The sequence below is a fragment of the Pyrus communis genome, chromosome 4 (genome assembly GCF_963583255.1).
Source record: "Pyrus communis chromosome 4, drPyrComm1.1, whole genome shotgun sequence".
NCBI classification, from domain to species: domain Eukaryota; kingdom Viridiplantae; phylum Streptophyta; class Magnoliopsida; order Rosales; family Rosaceae; genus Pyrus; species Pyrus communis.
The window spans coordinates 24,120-46,304 of NC_084806.1; the positions used below are offsets into that span (position 1 = coordinate 24,120).

Genomic DNA, 22,185 nt, shown 5'->3' on the forward strand with positions numbered 1-22,185 from the left:
AGTTGCCTTAGGGCCTTAGGATGACTATGAACCTTTGATTCGATTCAACACGAGCCTAGTGTTGAATCTCGGTCTAGGGATGGTGATTGATTTTAGTTACGCGTTTAATCACATTAAGGCGTGTTGTCTTATTGGGCGTTGGACCCAACTACTCCAATTTCATGCATATCGAATAAAACAAGAAAGAAGTACTTCAAAGTAAATAAGAGCTTATGCTCTTTTACAACAATTGATCAAATCAAATTACTTTAAAGTAAAGAAGAGCTTATGCTCTTTTACAACAATTGATCATATCAAATTACAACCAAAATTTAATCTACTCATTCCCATGGTTCAAACAAATTTGAAACGGCCATTCACATAGCTCAATTATCGTAGGCTTAGGTTCATAATCACCCTTTCTTTAATTAATTAACGCTTTAACTAATTAAACTTGAATGCAACATTTTCATTTGGTTTTTGTATCCATAGAATTGATTTAAATGGAGCTAAATGAAATGAAAATCCAATTCTCATTTAAAGAGACAAAACAATTTTGTTCTCTACCTAATTTGGGCCAAAATGCTATGACCTCAACTTTTGGGCCATTTTGCAAAACTTAAACTTTTGGGGTCACTTTGTAAAAACACAAAAGTCCACTACTTCATGTAATTACAACTATAACCCAAAAATTTCCACAAAAGCTAAAACTTCATTAAAGGAGCAAAACAATTTGTCCTTTTAGTGATTTTGGACCTTTACGTAAAAACGTAAACTTTTGGGTCAAACTACAAATACACAAAAGTATCAAAACTTTATGTAATTGCATAAAAGCCCCACAAGGACCCTAATTGAGTAGGGTGGCCGGCCATTGAAGCAAAGTAATAAAAAAAATTTCAAAGTTTTTGTAAGTGGGGTGGGTGAAATGGAATAAATCATTACACACCTACCCACTAAAATTTCTTTAATCTTTCAAAATAAATATCTAATATATTTAAACATAAGAAATATTTCAAAACAAAAACTTTATGAAATAAATCAAAACTTTGAATCAAAACACCAAACCTTTTGTTCTTGGCAAGAACATATCAAGAACAATGAAGAACATCCATGAAAACCCATAAGAGCTCCATGAACATTCTTCACCCAAAAACATACCAAAACCACTCAAACTTAAGGGAAATAACATACAACCATACTAGGGTACATAGGGGTTCCAAAAGTCACTTTAAAACACTTTTAACAAGTCAAACAAGAACCCAAAAATCCACCCTTTGGATTTGGCCGAATTTCCCCAAAAACATGGCACCAAATTTTAGCTCCAAAATTCATGCTCATATGAACTACATCTACAACATTTGAGATGGCAAATTTTCTAACAAAATTTACATTCAAAGAAGCAAGAATAAAGCTTGTAACAATTACAACATTCAAATCACAAACTATGAACTACAAAACCCAAAAGGATTCACCAACTACTAGACTTAGGCTCTTGATACCACTTGAAGGAAAATTTGTGAAAAACAAGTTCATTTGAGCAACATCAACAACATGCAATTAACAATTAAAAGGCGGAATCATGTTTATATGCACTCAAAAACAAAACTTAACCCATGAACTTCAAAGCCTAGTAGATAGGTGAACCAAGACTCAACTCAAAACAAAGTGAGTTGAGAAATCAATACCTTTGTAGATTCCTCTTTGCATAAGCAAAGGCTAATCACCCAAAGAGAGGGCCTTCATTCCTTGCATCTTAGATCCATGGATTTGGATGGATGAAAAGGTTTCTCCAAGTTCCCAAAATTGAAAACCTCTAAGTCTCCACACCAAGGCATATTGTAGAAGAAATGAGTGACCTTGGAGGAGTTTGATTGCTAGATGATCCCTCCAAGGTGGCTGAAATTTTAGAGAGAAATGAGAGCTTGTGTTCTCATCCTTTCCCCAAAAATTACCCTTAATGAATTTTGGCTATTAAGTCATACTTATTCCTTAATTCATTTGAGTGGCAAACTTGTAAATAAGTCCAAAACCACTCCTTCTTTAACATGGGATTTATTGGGCTATTTGGGCCTTTGTGAATCATTATTCATTAAGTTGTCACACAACTTAAGTCAATGGACTTGACGTTCGAAGCCCATTGGGCCTTAAGGTCCAAAACTATCCCGGGGTCTTTTAACGAACTTATTCGTTTGATTAATAATCATATTAATTAATCCTTGCCATAAATAATTAAACCATTTAATTATTCTTACTCATCTCCGTTGAATCTTCAATCTCTACCTTACACGGTGTACGATCCATTAGGTTCCTTTTAGCGAGGCAGTGGGCGATTCAAACTCTTTCAAATCGATTGTGAATTGGAACTTACTTTCAATTCTCCCGTTAGTGATAATACACTTTTAGGGCTTCCACAAACCATGGTTGACGCCTAGCAGCATGTCATGGTTACCCAAGCTAATCAGAAGAGGTGGAGAACCTATTCAGTTTTAGGATTACAAATGCAATACGGTCTTTCTCTAATACAATACTCTTGACCACATTGTTTGGTTTGATAGTTTATTCATGTCTACTATCCAATGTTAGTCTTGTGCTTATATGATTATCTTGAATGTGATTTGGAACACATTCCTAAATCTCATTCATACTCTGGCCAGAGATTCTAAATCATATCATAGAGTATTCTCCCTCAAACAGTTTGAAGGTTAGAGATCCCTTGTTGCGCATTCACTTGCCTCCATGGCTAAGTGGCTTAACCCCAACGATGCCGTGGACACCCTCCTGATGGAGTGACTTTGACATAATCAAAGATTAAGGATCTAACCACAAGACAACTGTGATGCCTCAGGTCAAAAGACTAATTTGCATTTTCCCAACCATGAGTTCTCATGTGACATGAATATGAGAACTCTTCGTTGATCGTGTTCAGTGAACTCATTCTCTATTAAGCACCTACGTACTTGTCTTGATGTCACACACACCAATGACTCGAGACTAGTCACTCTCCCTGAGAGAAGACATAGCACGTACTGATCTTAACGGACTGTCAATGCCCAATTGACAATCCTATGATCAGGAACGTTTAGGATGTGTCAACGAAAGAATGGTCTCATGAATCTAACTTCTTTAGATCGCATTCTTCCTAATCACATATTCCTTGGACTTATCGTTTAAGCATATAACATTTATATGAGACGGCTCAAACAATAATCTTTGCCCTTTACATTAAACTAGATTAGTTTAACATGTGAAATGTCCATAAAGTATCATCATATGATTGGTTTTAGGGCACATTTCCAACAATATTAAGAACCTTTGTGGTTTGATTTAGATAGGCCGATGGATGTATGTGTGACTCATTTGGGATTTTGAATAGTTTGATTATGATTTTATGAATACTGTTTATAAAGTGTGATTGATAGATTGGTTTTATGATTATCACATACGTCGAATTATTGTTACTCACACGAGCTTCACAGTGTATCCGGGTTGGTACTTTTCCTTATGCACCATTCCTATGGTGTATGGGTGATTATGCCAGTGACAGGTATTAGTTGATACGAGGAACTTCTGGGGTATCAGTTAAAGTTCAAAGAGCCTGGAGTGCTTAGGTTACCCTGCTATCTTTCCCTGTATTTCTTTTGAGACTTTATTTTGGGAGCTTACAGGCATGTCTTGGCCCTATTGAGGGTTATTAACATTTTGTTGTACAATTGCTGTAATCATTGTGAGTTTCAATTTCAGTATTCCATTAAATTTTTTCGTTGTATTTCCTCACACCCCTACAATCAACATCATGCGTCGATCCTGGACGTATGTTGGGATCAGAGTGTGACAATTCTTCCCTTATTTCCTCCATTTAAACGATATTTCACTTTATCCACGCTCAAAATTATCCATCTCCACTTCCTTTCTCAATCCTTTTTACGCTACCATTATCAAGATCTACCCACCAACAAGAAAATATAAACAAGAATAAGTATGTATTTTCAATTTCAATCCTTAATCACATTGTTTGGTATGTATTTCAATTTTTTTTTTATAATTGAATATAAGTTTTATGTAACGACCCGTTCCCAATTATTACGATTTTTATAATTTTAAAATGTGAAATTATGAAAATACCCTTCGAGGCAAATGCGTTGACTTTTATTGACCACTTTATCGTGTCACGTAAGAACTATTTTCTTGGTGCATCCTCGTAATACTCGTCGCTACGAATGCGTAGGTGCAAATGAAATGTAATTTGGAGTTATAACGAAGGAGTTATTAACGTTTAAAGTCAGGGGTATTTTAGTAAATTTAACCTTCACTCTATAAGGCTCTAAATTTTCTAAAGCAATCTGATTGAGCCACGTGGACGATTGTAATGATGAGTAAATGAGAGAAATGAGAGAGATGAACGGAAGAGAGAAAAAGAAAAGGAGAAAAGGGGAGAGGGCTCGACCAATCAGAAGAGGGGAGAGGAAAGAAAGTGACCAATTAGAAAAGAGAAAGGAGGGGAAATGAGAGAAGAAGAAAATATGAGAACCGGGTAGCCATCGACTCGACCCGACGGTGGTATGCAAACCCAACGCTAGTCATGACATTTCACGGCCAATCGAGGCAAATCTCCACCTGGAAACAACTATGTAGCCTTCCCTTTTCTATTTCCACCCAAAATTAGAAGAAATTTGGTTGTAAATTGGTGAAGAACTATCGCTGGGTGCGACGGGTTCATGCAACGATTCCTTAAATTCTGAAGCTAACTTCTTCAATTACCACCACCAAAACACTCCTCTAGAGGCCAGGAACAAAGCCCAAACAATTGTAAGGGTGGCGGAGCACCGGAGGTGACGAATCGAAGCCACCCATTTCTAGGGTTTCCAGCGGGTTCGAGGGAAATTGGAGTTTTTTCCAGCCAAATTGGCCTTAGTCACATGTATGAAAGTTGTTCCTCTCATTGAGATCTTCATACTTGTAAAATTTTGGAATTTTTGGAGTTGTTCGATTTTCCGGCGAATCGAAGCGGCCGGCCGCCACGTGAAGCAGCGCGTGGGGGAGAAACCTGATGTCCCTCCTTAGGTTTTTCAACATGCCGAATCCAAATCTGCCGTCCATTTTCCAAAATTATAATGTTTTAGTAAAGTTTTACTAAATGGTCCCTAATTGTGTTTAGGCGCGTTGGTAGGAAGCGACATCATCCTCGCTAGTTCGAGTGGTTCTCGTCTCAGGCAATAAAAACTGTGAGTGGACCCCTTCTTAAACTATATGTTTTATAAATATTAGCCTAGCATGCATGATCTATTTCATGATTTGAATGTGATTTATATTATGGATTTATATTATGCCTCTATAGATTTCTATATTTATGGTTTAAGAGAAATTAAGAATTATTTAAATTATTTTTACGAAGGTTATTATTTATTGAACCTACATTTCACTAAAGGTGATGAATTATGGATTTACATATACAAATTATGTGGCTATCGATCATGATTTTTATTATGGATTCATGAGATGACGCTTTAAGTTTTGATGAGCTCTGGTTTTGACATGAAATTTTGAGATATGTTTTTGGTACTTACCTAGTGGGTTATCATACGACACATTCGCACACCACGGGTATAGATGTCTATGGCCATAGGACACAGATGATGGAGGAGTGAGATATGATATATTATATACCCCCAGCTTCACTGCTGAAAGTAATGTCAGACAGCTTAACTAGCCATAACTAGTGTCGGTGTGGATGTATGCTATTTTATACAGCTTCACCTTCAGGTTATGGACAGGTTATTCAGCTACACCTTCAGGTGATGGACAGGTTATTCAGCTTCACCTTTGGGTGATGGATAGGTACTGCCTTCGGGCGACTATGATGCCCCTAGTTGAGTACATCATCGATGAGATTCACGGATTTGCCTTCAGGCAGTACTGTTTTCAGCATTAATGAGCATGGTTTTACATGTACATGTTTGACGAATGTTTTACATGGCATGCTAGGGCTTTTATAAAACCTATTATGTAGTATTATATATGTGTTTTCAAAACAAGGGGTTAGTATGTTCTAAAAAAAATTGGTTTTCGTACTATTACTATTATTATAAATTATGGTCCACTCATCTTTTCTGTTTTTGCGCCCCCTCAGGAGTTAGGATCGAGGCACATGATCCCGGCGTCAGGACACTACGGCATAGGCATCCTTGAGATCACTCCCCTTTTCGTATCTTTTTTATAGTAATTCTTCGGTAGGGGCGCCTCAACACGTTCCTGCTTTGGTATAATCATTCTAATTATACATCTTTTAGTTATATGTGTGTTTAAAATGGCTTCGTGATCCTCAGGTGTCAACCAGCACATGCCTACCCTGGTATGTGAGGATATTGGGGTTGGGGCGTGTCATTTTATGTGTTTTTGAATTGTGAGTGGTTAATTGTGTCTGTACTTTACTTCACCAATCTCGAAACTGGCGAGCACCAATCAATTCTATACTTTTAGAAACTCACTAAAGGATTCGTGTTGAGGCGCCCCTACTGAAGCACGACAGTTTTTCTCCAACCAGGAGATTAATTACAATGCGACATGTGTCTCCATCAAATAAAGCTTCTAGAGTCCAAGACTAAATTTATGGATCCACCCCTAGGCGTCGAGATGCTGCATAGTTGAATAAGGGGAGCAACGAATGCTTGCAGCAGTGAAGAGCATGGGCGTGGAGGTGGAGAATGACTGGTGGTAAGAGATGTATAATACAAGGTAGCTAGAGGAGAGTCGCAAAAAAAATTAAAAATTAAAAAATTTAAAAAATGTGGTCTCAAACCAAACTAAAAAACTTTCAACCAATGTACCAACTTTAGCTGCAAAGCTGGAAAACATATGAATCGAGTCGGGTAAGCTATGGGATTGGATATGATGGAGGCATTATTATAATATCTCAAATGTGATGGTTTTTTTTTGTAAAAACTCAATAATTCTAATGAGGTGTTAGTGTAATTAACTAAATTGACCCACCTGATTGATAGTTTGATGCGCATATAATCAAACACAACTTTTACAAACCATACAACACAATGAACAAAGGGAAGCTGAGCAATTTCAACTAGAATTTCTTGCTAGGTTTGGTCTGTGGGTTGAAGGCGGGTGTGATGACTCGAATAATGAGAGTAGTTTGATGGGGTGGCCGGTGGCTAGCGTGGTCTCTGGTAGTTGGAAGGGTTGATATGCATAGTTGCAGAGAGAAGCGTTTTTGGTAAATTGCAGATTGACCTTAAATGAGGAGCTGTTTTTGCAATTACTCAATAGTTGTGGTTATATCAGATTGGTCTTGACAGAAGGGTCCACTTTTGGCCAAATTCCAAGAATTTTGGTGTGGGGCATATGGGGTTTGGAGATTGAGTTGAGAGATAGCCCTAAGAAAATAAAGACTGGGTGTGCGTTAACCGAGAGGGATTTATTAGATAAGGGAAAGATAGACAGACGGACACAGGAGCGATGGGTATAGCAACAGTGGCAGCAGCCGCCGCCTCTTCATCCCTCAATTCATCCCTAAGGGCAGCAGCAGATGCGGGACAGCTGAAATCGTTCTCGTTCTCTTTCCCTTCTTGTTGGGCAGTTTCATTTCCACATCACAAACTCACTCCCACCGCTCTCACCCACTGCCCGTGGAGGAGGAAATTAAGTAGAAGGGTTATTTGCGAGGTTGCTGCGGCCGATGTCTCTCCATCAACATCATCAGATGAACCCGCCGCCACCGCCTTCTCCAAAATAGGAGCTAGGGTTAGGGTGAAGGTGCCTCTGAAGGTGTACCACGTGCCCAGAGTTCCGGAGGTGGACATTACTGGCATGGAAGGTGAGCTCAAGCAGTACGTTGGGCTGTGGAAGGGCAAGCGGATTTCGGCCAATCTCCCTTATAAGGTGCAGTTCGTCGTCGATGTTCAAGGCCGTGGCGCAGTTAAGTTCTTCGCCCATCTCAAGGAGGATGAGTTCGAATATCTTTGATCAATTTCGGTTAGTTCGATCCATATATATCAATCTCTCTCTCACCTCACACATTATATATCAAATAAAAATTATAAAAGATGTTGATTCATCTGGCTTCAAATAAACTGCAACTGCACTTGAATGTATGTATTTAATCACATTTACATGGATCAATCTAATATTATTATTTCTCTTGAGCATTGAGCAATATGCGGTAGAGTTTTCTTGTTGGTTAGCCTGCCTAACCTCCTGCTAGATAGAGTCGCATTCGCGTTGATGCAGCTGACAAAGGTTTGTTACGAATGAAATAATACAACAACAAATCTCGAAACAAATTGTTTTGCCTCCTTGTTTTCATAGGCACAGAGACTATTGTTCTTCTTCAATCGTTTGCCTTAGTTTTCCTGATAGAATGAACTAATGATTGCTAAGGGGGAGAACACTCCAGTTAGGTTCAAGCTTAGGTGGGGAAACAACTTCAATTGGAAAAACCAATCCAATTGGAAAAACAACTCCAATTGGGAAACCCACTAAATCCCATCTATAATTCCCAATAGATCTACAACTCATCATGGGCTCGAAAAACCCAACACCACGGTGTCGTCGACTGCAGTGGGAATGATTAGTTCAACCAAAGGGGCCGAATGATTTTAATTGATTTTTTTTTTTTTTTATGTGGAACAAATTTGATATTTATATCAATAAAAATTTGAGATTCCTAGTTGACACATTATTTAACTGTCAAATTGGCAGATTGATTAACAGATATATGAGACTATAACTAAAACACAAGTTTGTGTATGACATTGCAATCTTGTAAAGATAAGGTATGAGACTGTCATTGCACCCAAATTTGAAGGTGCAAAATATAACATACGCTTAAATAATTGTTAATGCAGCCAAAGGATACAATTTGATCATCAGATTAACGAAAAAAAAGAACCAATTTGATGCTACCATGTTGGGTTAATAGTGAAACGGAGTGGAGCAGCTATCTCTTTCGCTGAGCAGAACATGGTAAATGGTGAACGGAGTGGAGCAGTGATCTCTTTCGCTGAGCAGAAATGGATTGGAAGTTCCCAAAACTGTGCAAACAGGACGTAGAGCGACATGTCGACAATTAGCCTCTCATTTTAGCGAATAGTATAGAATTAGCTTGTAGTTAATATCTCCACTTAGCACTAATGTACAACCAGGGACTGCCCGAGTCGGCCAGGCCACACAACACAGAGAGCATTGAACCATCATAGCGGTGTTGCAAGAAGAGGAGGGGTTCATTACTCCAAAATGCACAAACTCCCTCCAAACTGCACTTTCACTATGCACACTTTTTCCGTCATGAAACTTCCTGAAGAGCTAAATTCAACTCCTGTGCAGCCTTTGCAATTGATCCTCCTCTTCTATGGTTAAAAATGAATGAACGAAAGGATATTGGCATCTCCGGCATAATTAATTAAAATGAGAAGACAGAAAAAGACCCCGATTGAAGTAAACTAAAGAAAAAAAGGCACCTGGTTAGAGCCGGCAAACAGCATTTGACCTTTTCAAGCTCCACAAAACAGATGTTGCAACGCTCCAGCCTAGGGCAACCATTTCAAAATACATAGCCACCTCAAATCTGATCATGCTTAAATCTTAAGATATAAGGTAAAGAAAAATGTATATCAGAACAATAAAAAGCATACCTTTTCTCGGCTTCAATATCAACGCCAACAGATGACGACGCAGATATTGCTGAATAAATCACAGAACCAAACACTCTAACCAGCTTGAGCAGCATTTCCAAAGAAATGCCTAAATGCCTGAATAAAGATCAGGCCCGTCAAATAATGAGCATCGAAATTGCAGATGAAAGATCCCAATCACAAAACCTAGTAAGGACGTTGCTATTTTATTTGCTAATCACGAATGTTATTATTGCATATCAAATTCTGCTTGACTACCACAAGGGGTGTGTCATTCTACCACGAAGCAACCGGATCTAGGGTCATAAAATATACTTCACCCAGGTAACATCCATCCTTCACCGGAAAATTGCTATTGGAGGCCACTCTTTCACAGCCACCAACACCCTACCCCGCCTTTTTTTCTTGATTTCCTAACAATTGTTCTCGTTAGTGAAATTTTATGGGCAACAGATGGCATGTCACACATTTCATTCATATCCAACCTGTGAATATGGTGCCCATAGTGCACCAGAAATTCACATGGCCTTCCATATTAAGGAAAAACAAAGATAATGTAGTGGCAAAGCCTCACTCCTAAAAGAAATGATTGAAAATATATCACTTCAAAAGCACAAAGCATATTAAGTTAAAAGAAATATGAGACTGGTTTCCCATAGAGAACTTGCAAAAGCTTTTCCATTTTCAAACCCAAAAGTGCGGCATGCTCAGAAATCCACAGCAAATTATAACTAAACAAATGAATGGATGATACTTCTGTGTATGCATAGCGTTGAGAAAATTTTGGGGGAGCAGAGGACATCTATGATATAGTGAGCCTCCTTATGCGATAGAACAGTAGAAAAAGACAACAGGCAAATTTTATTGTTTTAAGATGGCTCATATTATATGAACAGTTACTTTCTAGAACTAAAACTCAAAATGAATATACAAAGTAAAGTGTCTAGAAGCTGTTTATAAGGAAGATATTGCTAAAACTTCTTACCTATCCATGTTACTTTCTAGAAGGCCAGTGAGGAGTGGCAGAAGGCAAGTGCATATATCCAGTGTGACAATATCAAATTTTTGTGTCATAATGCTGACTACATCCGCAATGACCTGGATTAAAAGCAAAAACATTACACATAAACTGTAGTTCTATAAAATAACTATAAGGGATGTGCTCCACGTTCAATAGTATCTAGAAACTGAGGGCTCAAGAAAAACTAAATTAAGACAGTACTGCAGGATATACTTACAGCATGATCAGCCATCTTCTCCATTGCACCAAGGACCCCCTTAACATCATTCCTTTCCCAATATCTATAGACTACCTGCAAAGACCAACAACATTCATCAACTTATTGGTTGATAGTTAAAAGTATTCGCCCGAATATTGTCTTATTATTGTAACTGAGCAATGATTGGTAATTCCTCATTGCAGGCTTGCAGCTCAGCAGTTCTTATATAACTTCCTACTTGGAACCATGATTTTGGAACCTAACCCAAATCCTGGGCCCCTATCTATCCCCAACCTTATCTGCCATTCCAAACACTGCTAACACACAAAAAAAAAAAAAAAAACACTGATATAACTGCTATGAAAAACATTAAAAAAATCTTGCATTTTGTGGCTACTAAGATGCAAACAGAAAGAAAAAAAGCTCAAGAAATTCTATGAAGACAAATGGGATGCAATGAATTATTGAAAGATAGTCGACCTAAGCATTATTGGCAACCCCAATTAACAAGCATTGAGCTCCCATCAACTTAACGATGCTCGAAATTCATGTAAAGGAAGAAAAGATGCATATAGAACACAATAGCACCACATAAAAACTTAAAAAGAGTCCAAAAACCAATAAATATAACCTGTAATTTGGCAACACGAGATTGCATGGAGCCAACAAATTTATCGTGTTTTTCCAGGAGATCTGCAATAGCATCCTCATCACTAGCAGACACTGTTTCTTTTTCAGTAGATGTAGGATAACCTCGCTGCTTAAACTTCAAACCAAAAGAAGATGGTATAGGTTACAATTTTTGCCCACCAAAAAGAAACACCATCCAGTAGTTAACATGAGAAAATAATAAATCTTATACAGTTCCATGGTCTTTACTACAGTGATCTATCCATGGTTCCAGTCAGTCCTCATATCATGACATTATGGGGAAAGAAAAGTACATTGAGAATTGGGCACAATTTGCAATTAAGTGTAACTCATGGTTAAAAACTTGAATGCCATTTTTTTGAATAATGACAGAGTATTCCCATGTCATTTTCTTAAGTGCAATTTGTGATGCGTATCAAGAAAGAAAGATGGCACAAAAAGGCAGAACAAAGATGTAGCCATACCGCATTTAAAGGGATAATATTTGGTGCAGACGCTGTTCCCAGGGTACCATTGGAAGTAGGTCCCTCGTAGTTAGAATATCTATCTCTTTTCTCCCAATTTACAGCAATTGAGTGCAATCTCCCTAGATATACCATATAGAGCTTGGGTCATACTTCACTAGACTAGTCATATAAATGACACACAAGCAAAAAACCTATACCTCCTCTTTGACCTTCAGCAGAAAATGCTTCTCTGCTCACCTTGTGCCCTGGAGCCTCATCTTAATAACAAAAAAAAAGAAAGAAAGGTGAAAAAAGAAATAGTAGCTTAAGGTTTGACAATATGACACTCGGTCTCAAAGATATATAAAAGATAGACAAACCCACATGTAAAAGGCCATCAATCATTAAAGAAAACATTAAAGATAATATAGAATACAATACTATACAATAGAGAGACCAAATTAAAACACATGGCAAATGACAGCAATGAATATGCAAAACATACAAATGTTCTGATAACAGCCATTAGAAATGCGCCAGAGAATCCATTTTCAGAGTAAGGAATTTTCCCATTCCCTTGGTTGGCAATACCATCCTCAGAGGGTTAATTTCTTACTAATGGTTTTCATGATCACACCTCCATCTGCTTTGATTTCACACTAGTGAGAAGGCCTTTCTTTGGGTGACTATCTGATAAATACCTATGTGGAATAATGATTACCGATGATTTAAGGAGATAAGATGGCTTGTGGTTCTACTGTATGCTTGGTTCATTCAACCAGCCTTGTACAACCTTTGCAACTGATATGAAAACTGTTTATTTCCAAAATAATGCAAGAAACTTAAATGGCTATAACATTACTTTGGTACAACAAAGCGATTATTCAAGTAGGGGGTCAGGCAGAGGGGAGGGCGACCTCCCCAACTCACACACACATGAAGGCTTGAACAGCTGATATTATAAATCTAATATTTAAAATATTCTGCCAATAAAGATATTTAAAATATCAATATAATCTCAAGTGTTAACATATCCAAGGCTTGTGTAGCAGAGACTAGAAAATCCATCAGACTTACAATATTATGGCTCACATATAGACACGTCATTGATGTATAAACATCTTCAAAAGCATAAGTAAACTGAGATAAGATATATACCAAAATTGACAACCACCCCAAGAATCAAGATCCAAAATTAGACTAAATGGCGATATATTGAATATATTGGATGAGTGGAAAGCGTTCTACTAAAGATTAGATACATACAACTTTCATGCTGGTAACTTGCAGTTGGCGCCATCATTGAACTAGTTTCATGCTTCCCAGGCCCAAAATATATATCATCTTTTGTGTTCTTTTCAGCATGTATTCCCTGAGTTGAACTTAAAACTGTTGAGAAGCCATTCTTATCTGCAGCACTGCTTAATTCAATAGCCTTAGAAGCAGGGGATTCAGACACCGAAGAGACAGCTGGCTTATCCACTTCTTCTCTGCTATTGGACAACTTCCGGAAATCAGTTGCCTTTGACTGCAAAGAAAATGCCAGTGGTCTTCCAGCAACGCTAACCTCTTTTCTAGACTCAGCTGACAGCTCTGACCTCATACTAGTTCTTGGTACAATTACAGGTATGACATCAGACTTGTTAAAAGTTGGAATATTAGCTGTTGAATGGGTCTTAGTAGAACTCCTCTTCAGGGTTGATGCATTAGGAACTGCCACTGAACTAGCCACAATAGTTTTTGGACTGGAATTCATACTGATCCTTTGAGGAGCACCAGGAACAATTCCTGTGGCTTCATTCAGAGGATAATCAGGCATTAAACAGTCAACATCAGAATGAAGTAATAACATAAAGAAATGTGAAAAAGCTAAGATAAGATCTGTGATAAAACAAATCTGAGAATCCCAGCAACACAGCAAAAATTAAATTTAAAAAAAGGCTAATAATTTGCCTACATGCAATAATTTTTGGCTCCTTAACGAGATCTGAATTCTGAGAAACTGATAACCTTCCAAGAGATTTTGTTTCCTTCACTAAAGAATCTGAATTTTGTGAAACAGATAACCGGCCCAAACTAGATTTAGCAGCGTTCTCATTGAGCACAGAGAGATTCCCACCAGACAATGATTTAGATTCTGAATGCCCACTCAATCTGCTGGCATTACCAATTGCATACGGTTCAATGCGCTAACCAAGCAACAGATAAGTTTTAAATCAATAGTTAATACCACCAGGGCTAGAAACCAAGAAAACACTCCAAGAACAAAGATAAACTGAATAATACCGAGATGTCTACAACCCACACTCCAACACAACTCTGATTGTAAGAGCATCCAAGAAGCTTTCCCTCATGAACATTAAGATCTGACAATCGAGACCATCCCACCTCCACAGCATCATGGCACCTTATTGGCTCCCACGAGAAAACCTATGCAGTAAAACTATTAAGTATGCGTATCTGATAATCCTGATTATTATGAAGGATTATATGAGCTTGCCTTTAAACTTTCATGCAATCCACAGAGTAGGGCTCTCCCATCAGGGCTAAAAGTCAAAGAACGCACTCCAGTTGTCTGTTAGAAACTAGAAATTAGATAGATAATCTCCTTAATAGAAAGAAAATCATGAAAATCTTAATTTCTTGGCAATATTATGGACCAATACTTTTACAAATTAAGAGCCAAGAGATGTATTCAAGAGGTATACAGCACCTCAGGTCCAGCAGAGCCAATTAGCTCGAAGGTTTCAAGGTCCCAAAATTTGACAGTTCTATCTGCTGAACCTGAAAAGGAGGTGAGGAGGGGATCAAGAAAGCAATATATGTGAAATACTATGCAAGAACAGGTGCAGTGTAAATGAATGCAGATTACCAGAGTTTACGGTTGTTTATATGCCGGAATAAAAGAAGTAATAAGCACTCTTGGAAGCAGCATGTTATACACTTTATTGATATTCGAAACAACCACACAATTTTGAAATGCCACTATTATTGTTACTTTCCGTCGCCAAAATTTACAGCTGGTAAAGAGCCACTTTAAGAAATGAAACAGCTACTGTAGACAGATAGACTCGTCAAGTTCCCACTAAAAACGGATACACACACGAAAACTCACTAGTCATTCTTTGGTTATTTGGGGAATCTCGAAGACGTAAAGGTCAGAACATGGTAGAATATGTATCCACATGACTTTTCGATGGGTAAAGTATAAGGTGATCAATAAATTGAAATTAGCACTGAAAAAGTTCTGAACTAATTGAAATCAAGTGCCTCCAGCTTTATAGATCATGTAAAGCCCTGATACGGAAATTTTGGACATTCAAATCTATGTTTGGAAAGGGACAATGTGTCACGAATAGGAAAATCTCACCTACGTTCTTTTACCAAAATATTAACACTAATAGTTGAAAACTAGTTGAGGACTAAGTTAAGGGATGCAGAAGCCAAGTTCAAAATTCAATAAACTAGAGTCCCTCTAGCTTCTTACGTAATAATGCAGTTTACACATGTAGTCGGCAGGTTCAGTGTCTTAAAGTCTCTCTAAGTTACAAAATTAATGTGTTTAAGTGTCGCAAATTAGTCACTAGAATTTGTAAGTATATTATGTGGATCTTTCCAGACTCCTGTCCCACCCAATTAGCCTACAAAGGGGACTACTTTGTAAGCTTTTACTGTCAGAGTTAGTAAAAGAATTTTTCTAATGTCTCGGAAAGATATGCATATTCCAACTTATATCTAGATACTTTATAGATTTTCCTGCCCCATTAAACAACACAAAGCACCAGACACCAGGATATCTAATGGTCAAACTGATCCAGTTAAGAACCAGATAATAGGAAAACCAATTTCAATAAGAAATGAAAACAGTGGATAAAACTATTATCTGTAGCAAGGAAGAAGCAGCCTACAATGAAGCAATGGCCTATCTTGAGCTGTAGGATGACAAAATGGCACCTCAATATATAAACAATAATCCGCGGGACTATCAGAACACACCAAGGACATTGACACCCATTTTCATTTGCCCGAGGAAACAATGCACTGCAATATACAGCTAATAACACCAGCTCAACTCATGACTGATGAGTACAAAAGAAGATACCAACCTGTTGCTAGCAGAAACTCGTGGGGATGAAAGTCTATGCACTGAACCTGGCCCTCATGACACTTGAAGTCATGCAGCAGCTTTCCAGCGGTCAGGTCCCACAACTGTGAAATATTAGATTTTAGTTTATTTGTTGTCTGAAAAAACATCAAATGGCATAATTTGTCTAAAGACTACATGTATCAACATCCATAATAATGGCCAAAGAAAATAGAATTAATTATTTTGCAAGGGGAAAGAAATAGTAACCTTCACAGTGTTGTCCTCTCCACCAGAAACAACCCAACGTCCATCTGGGGTAAATCTGATAGCATTGACCCCTCGAGTATGGCCTTTGTATGTGTGAATACACCCCTTCTTCCTGATATCCCATATTTTGAGATTTGTATCTAAGGAGCCAGATGCAAAGAACTCCCCAAAAGGATGAAAGTCCACAGATATACAATTGGATCTGTGACCGGTAAGCGTGCGAACAACTACACAAAAAATCACGTCCCAAAACCAAAAAATATATATATATAAGACAATTTGACAGCATAAAATAGATATCTAAAAAAGCTCCCAGTGCAGTTTCGTTAGGGGGTAGTCTCTTGTTTGGCAGAATTTAAAGGAAGATATTGCAGAAAAAATATAAAATAAAATAAATAAACCGCATACTCTTTGCCTCCTCTAAATCCCAAAGCTTAATTGTACCACTTGCAGCTCCTGCAGCTACTAAGACCTCTGAAGAATCAAAGCTTACTGAATCAATTCCACTGGTGTGTCCAGACAAACTCTGGGCATGAAGGGACGTCGAGAAGATTAGATTCAATGAAATAACAAAACTTGTTCCAAGTTGATAACTATACAATTTCTCTGGAAAATTTGCAGCAGCATCAATATTAACCTCACAAGGAGAGAGGGAGCGCGTAGGTTACCAGTAAGGCATTGGGTTTCCCAATGGCCCAGAGATTGACCTTGTGATCTTCTCCGCCGGTGACAAGAACTCTAGAAGACTTTCTGCCAATCTTGAGGCAATTCACAGCTGCAGAATGTGCTACAAATTCCTCTGAGGCACAACCCAGGTTAAGGCTAAAAATACAGGAGATATTATTCTGAATCTGATACCCGTACATACAAACATACACACACACAGAAAAGTGTGTTTAAAGAAAAAAAGAGAACCATAGATTGTGTGTGTGCAATCTGCCAATGACAGAGGGAAACTGTAGGGCATAATGAAATAAATAAACCAAGAAGAGGATACGTAGCTTGTAAGCGCGTTTAGTAGTCATGGGGGAAGAAGAAGAAAAGAGAAACCCTAGCCGCCCTAGGTAAATATAGCAGCAGCTCTGACCACACCAGTCCGACGTAGTCCACGCACTGAAATCAAATCTCAAATCTCAATGTCAAAGTGCTGCTGAATATGATGAGAAGGGTGATGATTGTGGTTCCATTCCGGATCTCGAAGAATGCACTCCGTTCTGCTCCGTAACGTCAAAATTGAAAATTCAAATACAGAACAAATTTAGGGATAAAAGAGATTAGATCGGGAGATGAGAGCGATAGGAAAGATGAAGAAAAGAATACAGCGGTACATTACATTGTGAAACTGAAGGGAAAGAATGAAGATTGGATTGGGTTGGAGGTTTCTTTCGTTTATCGCTGCTGCTGCTTCTTCTTCACACTCTCAAAGTTGTCACAAAATCTAAAATTACATTTCTTGTCAAAATTGAAAATGAAAATGTACCAGAGAGACGAAAGAAAGGGGTACCATGGAGTAGAGAGTAGCAATTAGTAATTAGAGTATGGAGTATTCTTAAAAGGTAATTAAAGTTGGAGGTACAAGTTACTCTTACCACGGGCGACAGCGACTCAGCGAGTATTCCTCTGCTTCCAACTCCAATTTCATTCATTCATTCATTCCCCAGACCAGACCAGACCAGACCAGATTGTTCAAATAAAAAGGCAACGGCGAGCCAGTGGCCGCTGTAGCGGATGCCAATCTATAACTGAGTCGGTGCACGCAGACGCACGCGAGGATGAGCCGCTTTCCTTTCACGACTTGGGTATATATACAACACTAAACACAGTGGGAGAATTAGTATTGTTGTACTTTTGTCTTTCGTTTAGTTTAATGCTATTGTATTGATACAATATTTTTCTCTCTAATTAATCATTATACTTCTTTTGCCTGATATAACTTGTGTCTATATTTTATTATATTCGAATTGTTTATTTTTTTTTATCAACGTATGACTATATTTTATTATATTCTAATTGTTTATCCTCTTCATTATTATATTAGATATGTTTAGAGAAATTCCTTAATTTGACAACCGTTTAGTTATTTATATATGTTGAACAAATCAATAATTACGATAAGTAATAATATTTTTGTGATTATTCATCAATTTCTTCTATTCATATGAACGATTAAATAATCTTTAAATTAGATAAATTTTATTAGAGATCTAAAGTGTTCAAGAAGATAATGAGTGGGTGAATAGATAATGAGTGGGTGAGTAAAAGGACCATTGTCCATGCTGTTTCTCCTTCCTTCCCAAATCAAAATTAAAGGGACTGGCCACCCATCACTCACCTTCCTCAACTCTCTACCTTTTATCGTTTCCTTTTTTTCTTTTCTTTTTGGGACGAATTCTCGTTTCCTTTTCTTCATTTTTTTTTTCTTTTCTTCTTTTTGATTTGGGTTTTTAATATGTTTTTCATTTTTTGTATAGACTAATTCTCATACATTTTGTGTTTGTGTATATATATATCATGTGGGAGCCACTATTAACATGATCACATACCTTTGACACTTTATTAAAAAATTCAATTAGAGATGTTATGTATTGAACTTGGACCAAAGATACAATGCAAATAAAAATAGTTACTGAAAAGCTAAATTTTAAAACTTTTGGAGGTTCTAGGAGATCAATCCTAATAAAAAAGAAACAAAAGAAAGAGTGCTAGAAGGTGATAGATAATTGAGTCCTTGTTGGATGATTGTACCAAATAGTAATATACATTATTCATCCACAAATTTTACTTACGTCCAAAGCAAACAAAACAAGATAGAAGTGTTCACCAAAAAAAAAAAAACAAAATAGAAGTTCATACTACTAAAAAAATGTATAAACGAAATACTCCCCGCCCCAACTTCCTTAACTGTAGATCGTAGCTGGCTAGTAAATTGAAGGGAGGATGGCGTTGAAAACATATTATGAACTTGTCAACCCAAGCCCTTCAAACACCACAACTTTTATAAACATCCACAAGCGAATGATTATGGGTTTCAGATCTTGAAGTACTTGTATCCATACTCTGTGTTGGTCATCCCCTCTTCCCAATCACCCATGTTACGGCCACCAAAAACTATCTGTTGAATGCCCAGATATCTGCCACCAAGAAAGCAAGGAAACAATGTCAACGTAGTCAATCTCTGTCCAGACTCGATAACTCTCTTGTTAGTTTTACTTTAGATTATTCAAACTTACTCTGTACTCAAGACTGTCAAGCAGTTGAGGAGTACATCCACAGCAAAATAGTCAGCTGTACCAAGGTCTACCCTGTTGTGCATGTATGTATAAGATTTTTCAAGTTTTAAATCTCATGTGGAAAAAAATTGCAAAGAACTGCAGTATAAAAATTCAGCTAAGTTCTACAATGCATACCAAACACGACCCCAGTTATCCTGAAACTCAACGTCGCTGATATCATGAAATGAAGATGGCATCACTTTGAAACCCTTATCCACATCATAAAGGGGATTGTACTCCATAGAAGAATTTGCCAGCTGCCATCAGTAGTTCGGTACCATACTATATTAGCATATTTCAATCTTTTTACACATAACAACAACTATTACTAAAAGGATTGATTAGGCTCAATAACAATGTGAAGATGCATAAACATTCAGTGTATGTTTTATAAAAGAAATAGATTGCCTCTCGCATTAGGAAATTTAACTCTAGAGTCCAAACATTGTCTCGCATATTGAATTGAATAATTGCACCATACCTTCATATCTTGAATACACTTGAGGTTGTTGACTTTCTAAGAAAATCTTTGTATACGACACAATTACCCAATTACTGCCCGTATGTATTTAAGATCACCAATTCGGCAAAATTACTCAGGACTATATAGCATTTTGAAAATGGAGTAAAGCTGTAAGAATGTAAGGCTGCAGAGATATATAACAATGGAATTAGCCAACCTGCAGATTAGTAGAATTAAAGGCACCCAAGCGTCCCATGACATACCATGATTGAATAACCTGCACAAATATCACAATAAACCTGTAGATTAGTAGGAATAATGGAAGAGCGTTTAATGTTGGATGTTGAAAACACAGAAAGGAAGCAGGTGGTCGGACATACACTGCCGAAGAGATCGACATCGCGATCAGATGGGGATCCATAGAATTCAAACCATATGTGGGAATCAAGAGGATTGAAGCTGTCAGGTATAAAACATAGTTACTGATTAAAGGAAATAAAAGTGTAAACAAGATATAAGATAGACAAATGAGAAGACAGTTCACTCACTCTCTGAAATTGACTTTGAAGGCAAGGACAGAACCGGTTTTGGATTTGGTGAAGTCCCTGCCCTTCTGGCGGATTCTTTCTTCGACCCTTTTCCTCATGAGCTCAGGGTTCCCAATGCTGTCTCCAAGAACCGCTCGCAGCTCACCATCGTCCTTGCAGGCGTCTTCCAACACTTTGGCCCAGGCAGGATACTTGTGAAGGCGGTCGTACTCGCGCTTCCTCTTCTCTTCACGAATTTTAACAAGTCTGCGTCCTCTGGCAGTGGTACCTGACCCTTTGGCCGCCTCGGCCTGGCATACTACTAGTGATAGGAGCCGAGGTGGTGGAGTTGGATGAGGTCGACAGTTGGATTCTTCGTTTCTTCTTCTTCTTCCTCGTGTATTGTTGTAATTAATATTCTGTAGTGAGATTAAGCCTGAACCCTCCAGCTTGGCTCCTCCTGTGACCAAGGCCGCCATCATTTCTCAATCCTCAACTCACCTCATCGTATCTAAATTCCATCATTTCTTTTCTTTGTCATTTATCTCCTGCAGCCGCAATGAGAGATTATTCCAACTGCAAAGCCCATCATCCATTTACCAAAGCCCAAAACTTCAATATCTTAAGGCCCACCTCAGAATCTATTTGTGCCGAGTTGAACTTTGGTGCATTGGGGGCGTACGTGCCCTGTGACTTACTAGTCCAACTGATATCTACTTTATTTTGCTTTTGAAATCAAAATTCTTTGCTAAGTGTAGCTTAATTAAGTAGTCATTGACTACTATGAGAAATTTTTCCAGATTCCGGTCACATATGACACCTAGTGTTCCAACGAATGAAAATTAGACACGTGGCTATTCCATGTTTCAATTAAATTGCATTCTTGAAAAACCAAAGAGACAAGAAAGTCTGTCAAACTTCCATTGCCGTTAATAACATTTAAACGAACCCCTACTCTGATTCTCGTCCTTAGTTCTGATGGCCTTCCCTGCCCTCATACGGATAAGCCAATCTACTGCAGTTTATCAACAATTGCTTCAGATTTAGTTTCAGACAGTTTCTTTGAGTTGTACTGTCATTTTCCTTGGTTGGGTTATTTTGGCCCTTTTATGAAATTAGATGAAAACCTCATTTTACAGACAGATCAATGCAAATAGGCCGCCATTCATGCCTTGTCAAGCCAAATCATTCAATGCTCCTTATTTGATTTCATGAAAATCAGAATATGAAAACCAGAAGAAGTCACGTGTCTAACTTTCATTCCTTGGAACACCAGATGTCATATGTGACCGGAATCTGGAAAAATTTCTCCACTACTATGGTCTGTTGGTATTCCTCTCTACTTAGAAGTAAGAGGTCTTAAATTTAAATCTCGTGGATGTCGAATTCAATACTAAATTAGGCTACCCATTGTGTGGCTCCGTTTCCTTAGTATAAAATTATCGATGTACTCAAAAAAAAAAAAAAAAGTGCTTAATTAAGTAATTTATGATGCGAAAGGACTCTCTTCTCTTGGAACTGCTACTTGGGGTTTTGAATGAATAGGGAGTTGGGACGTTTCTCTCATGTGATAAATTGAAGAGAGTTTGGTTTCTCTTGGAAGTTGGAATAGACAAGGCAACGTCACATTTG

At 37.8% G+C, this 22,185-nt stretch overlaps 3 protein-coding genes across 6 annotated transcripts; 1 reads left to right on the top strand and 2 right to left on the bottom strand.

Annotated features, from left to right (window-relative positions):
• The first annotated feature begins 7,446 nt into the window (after positions 1–7,446).
• Positions 7,447–7,953, top strand: LOC137731181 (ferredoxin-thioredoxin reductase, variable chain-like). The gene has a single exon (XM_068470287.1). It carries the CDS (start codon positions 7,447–7,449, stop codon positions 7,951–7,953), a length of 507 nt encoding a protein of 168 aa, XP_068326388.1.
• A 758-nt stretch (positions 7,954–8,711) lies between these two features.
• Positions 8,712–18,001, bottom strand: LOC137730494 (katanin p80 WD40 repeat-containing subunit B1 homolog KTN80.4-like). 4 transcript variants are annotated; one of them, XM_068469480.1, is made up of 20 exons: positions 17,881–18,001; positions 17,625–17,701; positions 17,289–17,505; positions 16,960–17,090; positions 16,700–16,817; positions 16,292–16,518; positions 16,044–16,146; positions 14,651–14,721; positions 14,438–14,512; positions 14,224–14,367; positions 13,895–14,126; positions 13,204–13,731; positions 12,156–12,215; positions 11,956–12,077; positions 11,472–11,606; positions 10,859–10,933; positions 10,606–10,718; positions 9,621–9,737; positions 9,447–9,515; positions 8,712–9,335 (listed from the first exon to the last, which is right to left on the bottom strand). In XM_068469480.1, exons 3-20 carry the CDS (start codon positions 17,314–17,316, stop codon positions 9,272–9,274), a joined length of 2,412 nt encoding a protein of 803 aa, XP_068325581.1. In that variant the 5' UTR covers positions 17,317–17,505; positions 17,625–17,701; positions 17,881–18,001; the 3' UTR covers positions 8,712–9,271. The 4 variants fall into 4 exon arrangements, with proteins under 4 accessions (XP_068325581.1, XP_068325582.1, XP_068325580.1 ...); XM_068469481.1 differs by having other exon boundaries at positions 8,712–9,332; positions 17,625–17,729; positions 17,881–17,989; XM_068469479.1 differs by having other exon boundaries at positions 17,625–17,729; positions 17,881–17,989.
• Positions 18,002–19,001: 1,000 nt separating this feature from the next.
• Positions 19,002–21,069, bottom strand: LOC137731883 (uncharacterized). Its single transcript, XM_068471129.1, has 6 exons — positions 20,575–21,069; positions 20,407–20,485; positions 20,244–20,303; positions 19,699–19,820; positions 19,522–19,593; positions 19,002–19,422 (listed from the first exon to the last, which is right to left on the bottom strand). Exons 1-6 carry the CDS (start codon positions 21,033–21,035, stop codon positions 19,320–19,322), a joined length of 897 nt encoding a protein of 298 aa, XP_068327230.1. The 5' UTR covers positions 21,036–21,069; the 3' UTR covers positions 19,002–19,319.
• Positions 21,070–22,185: the final 1,116 nt, after the last annotated feature.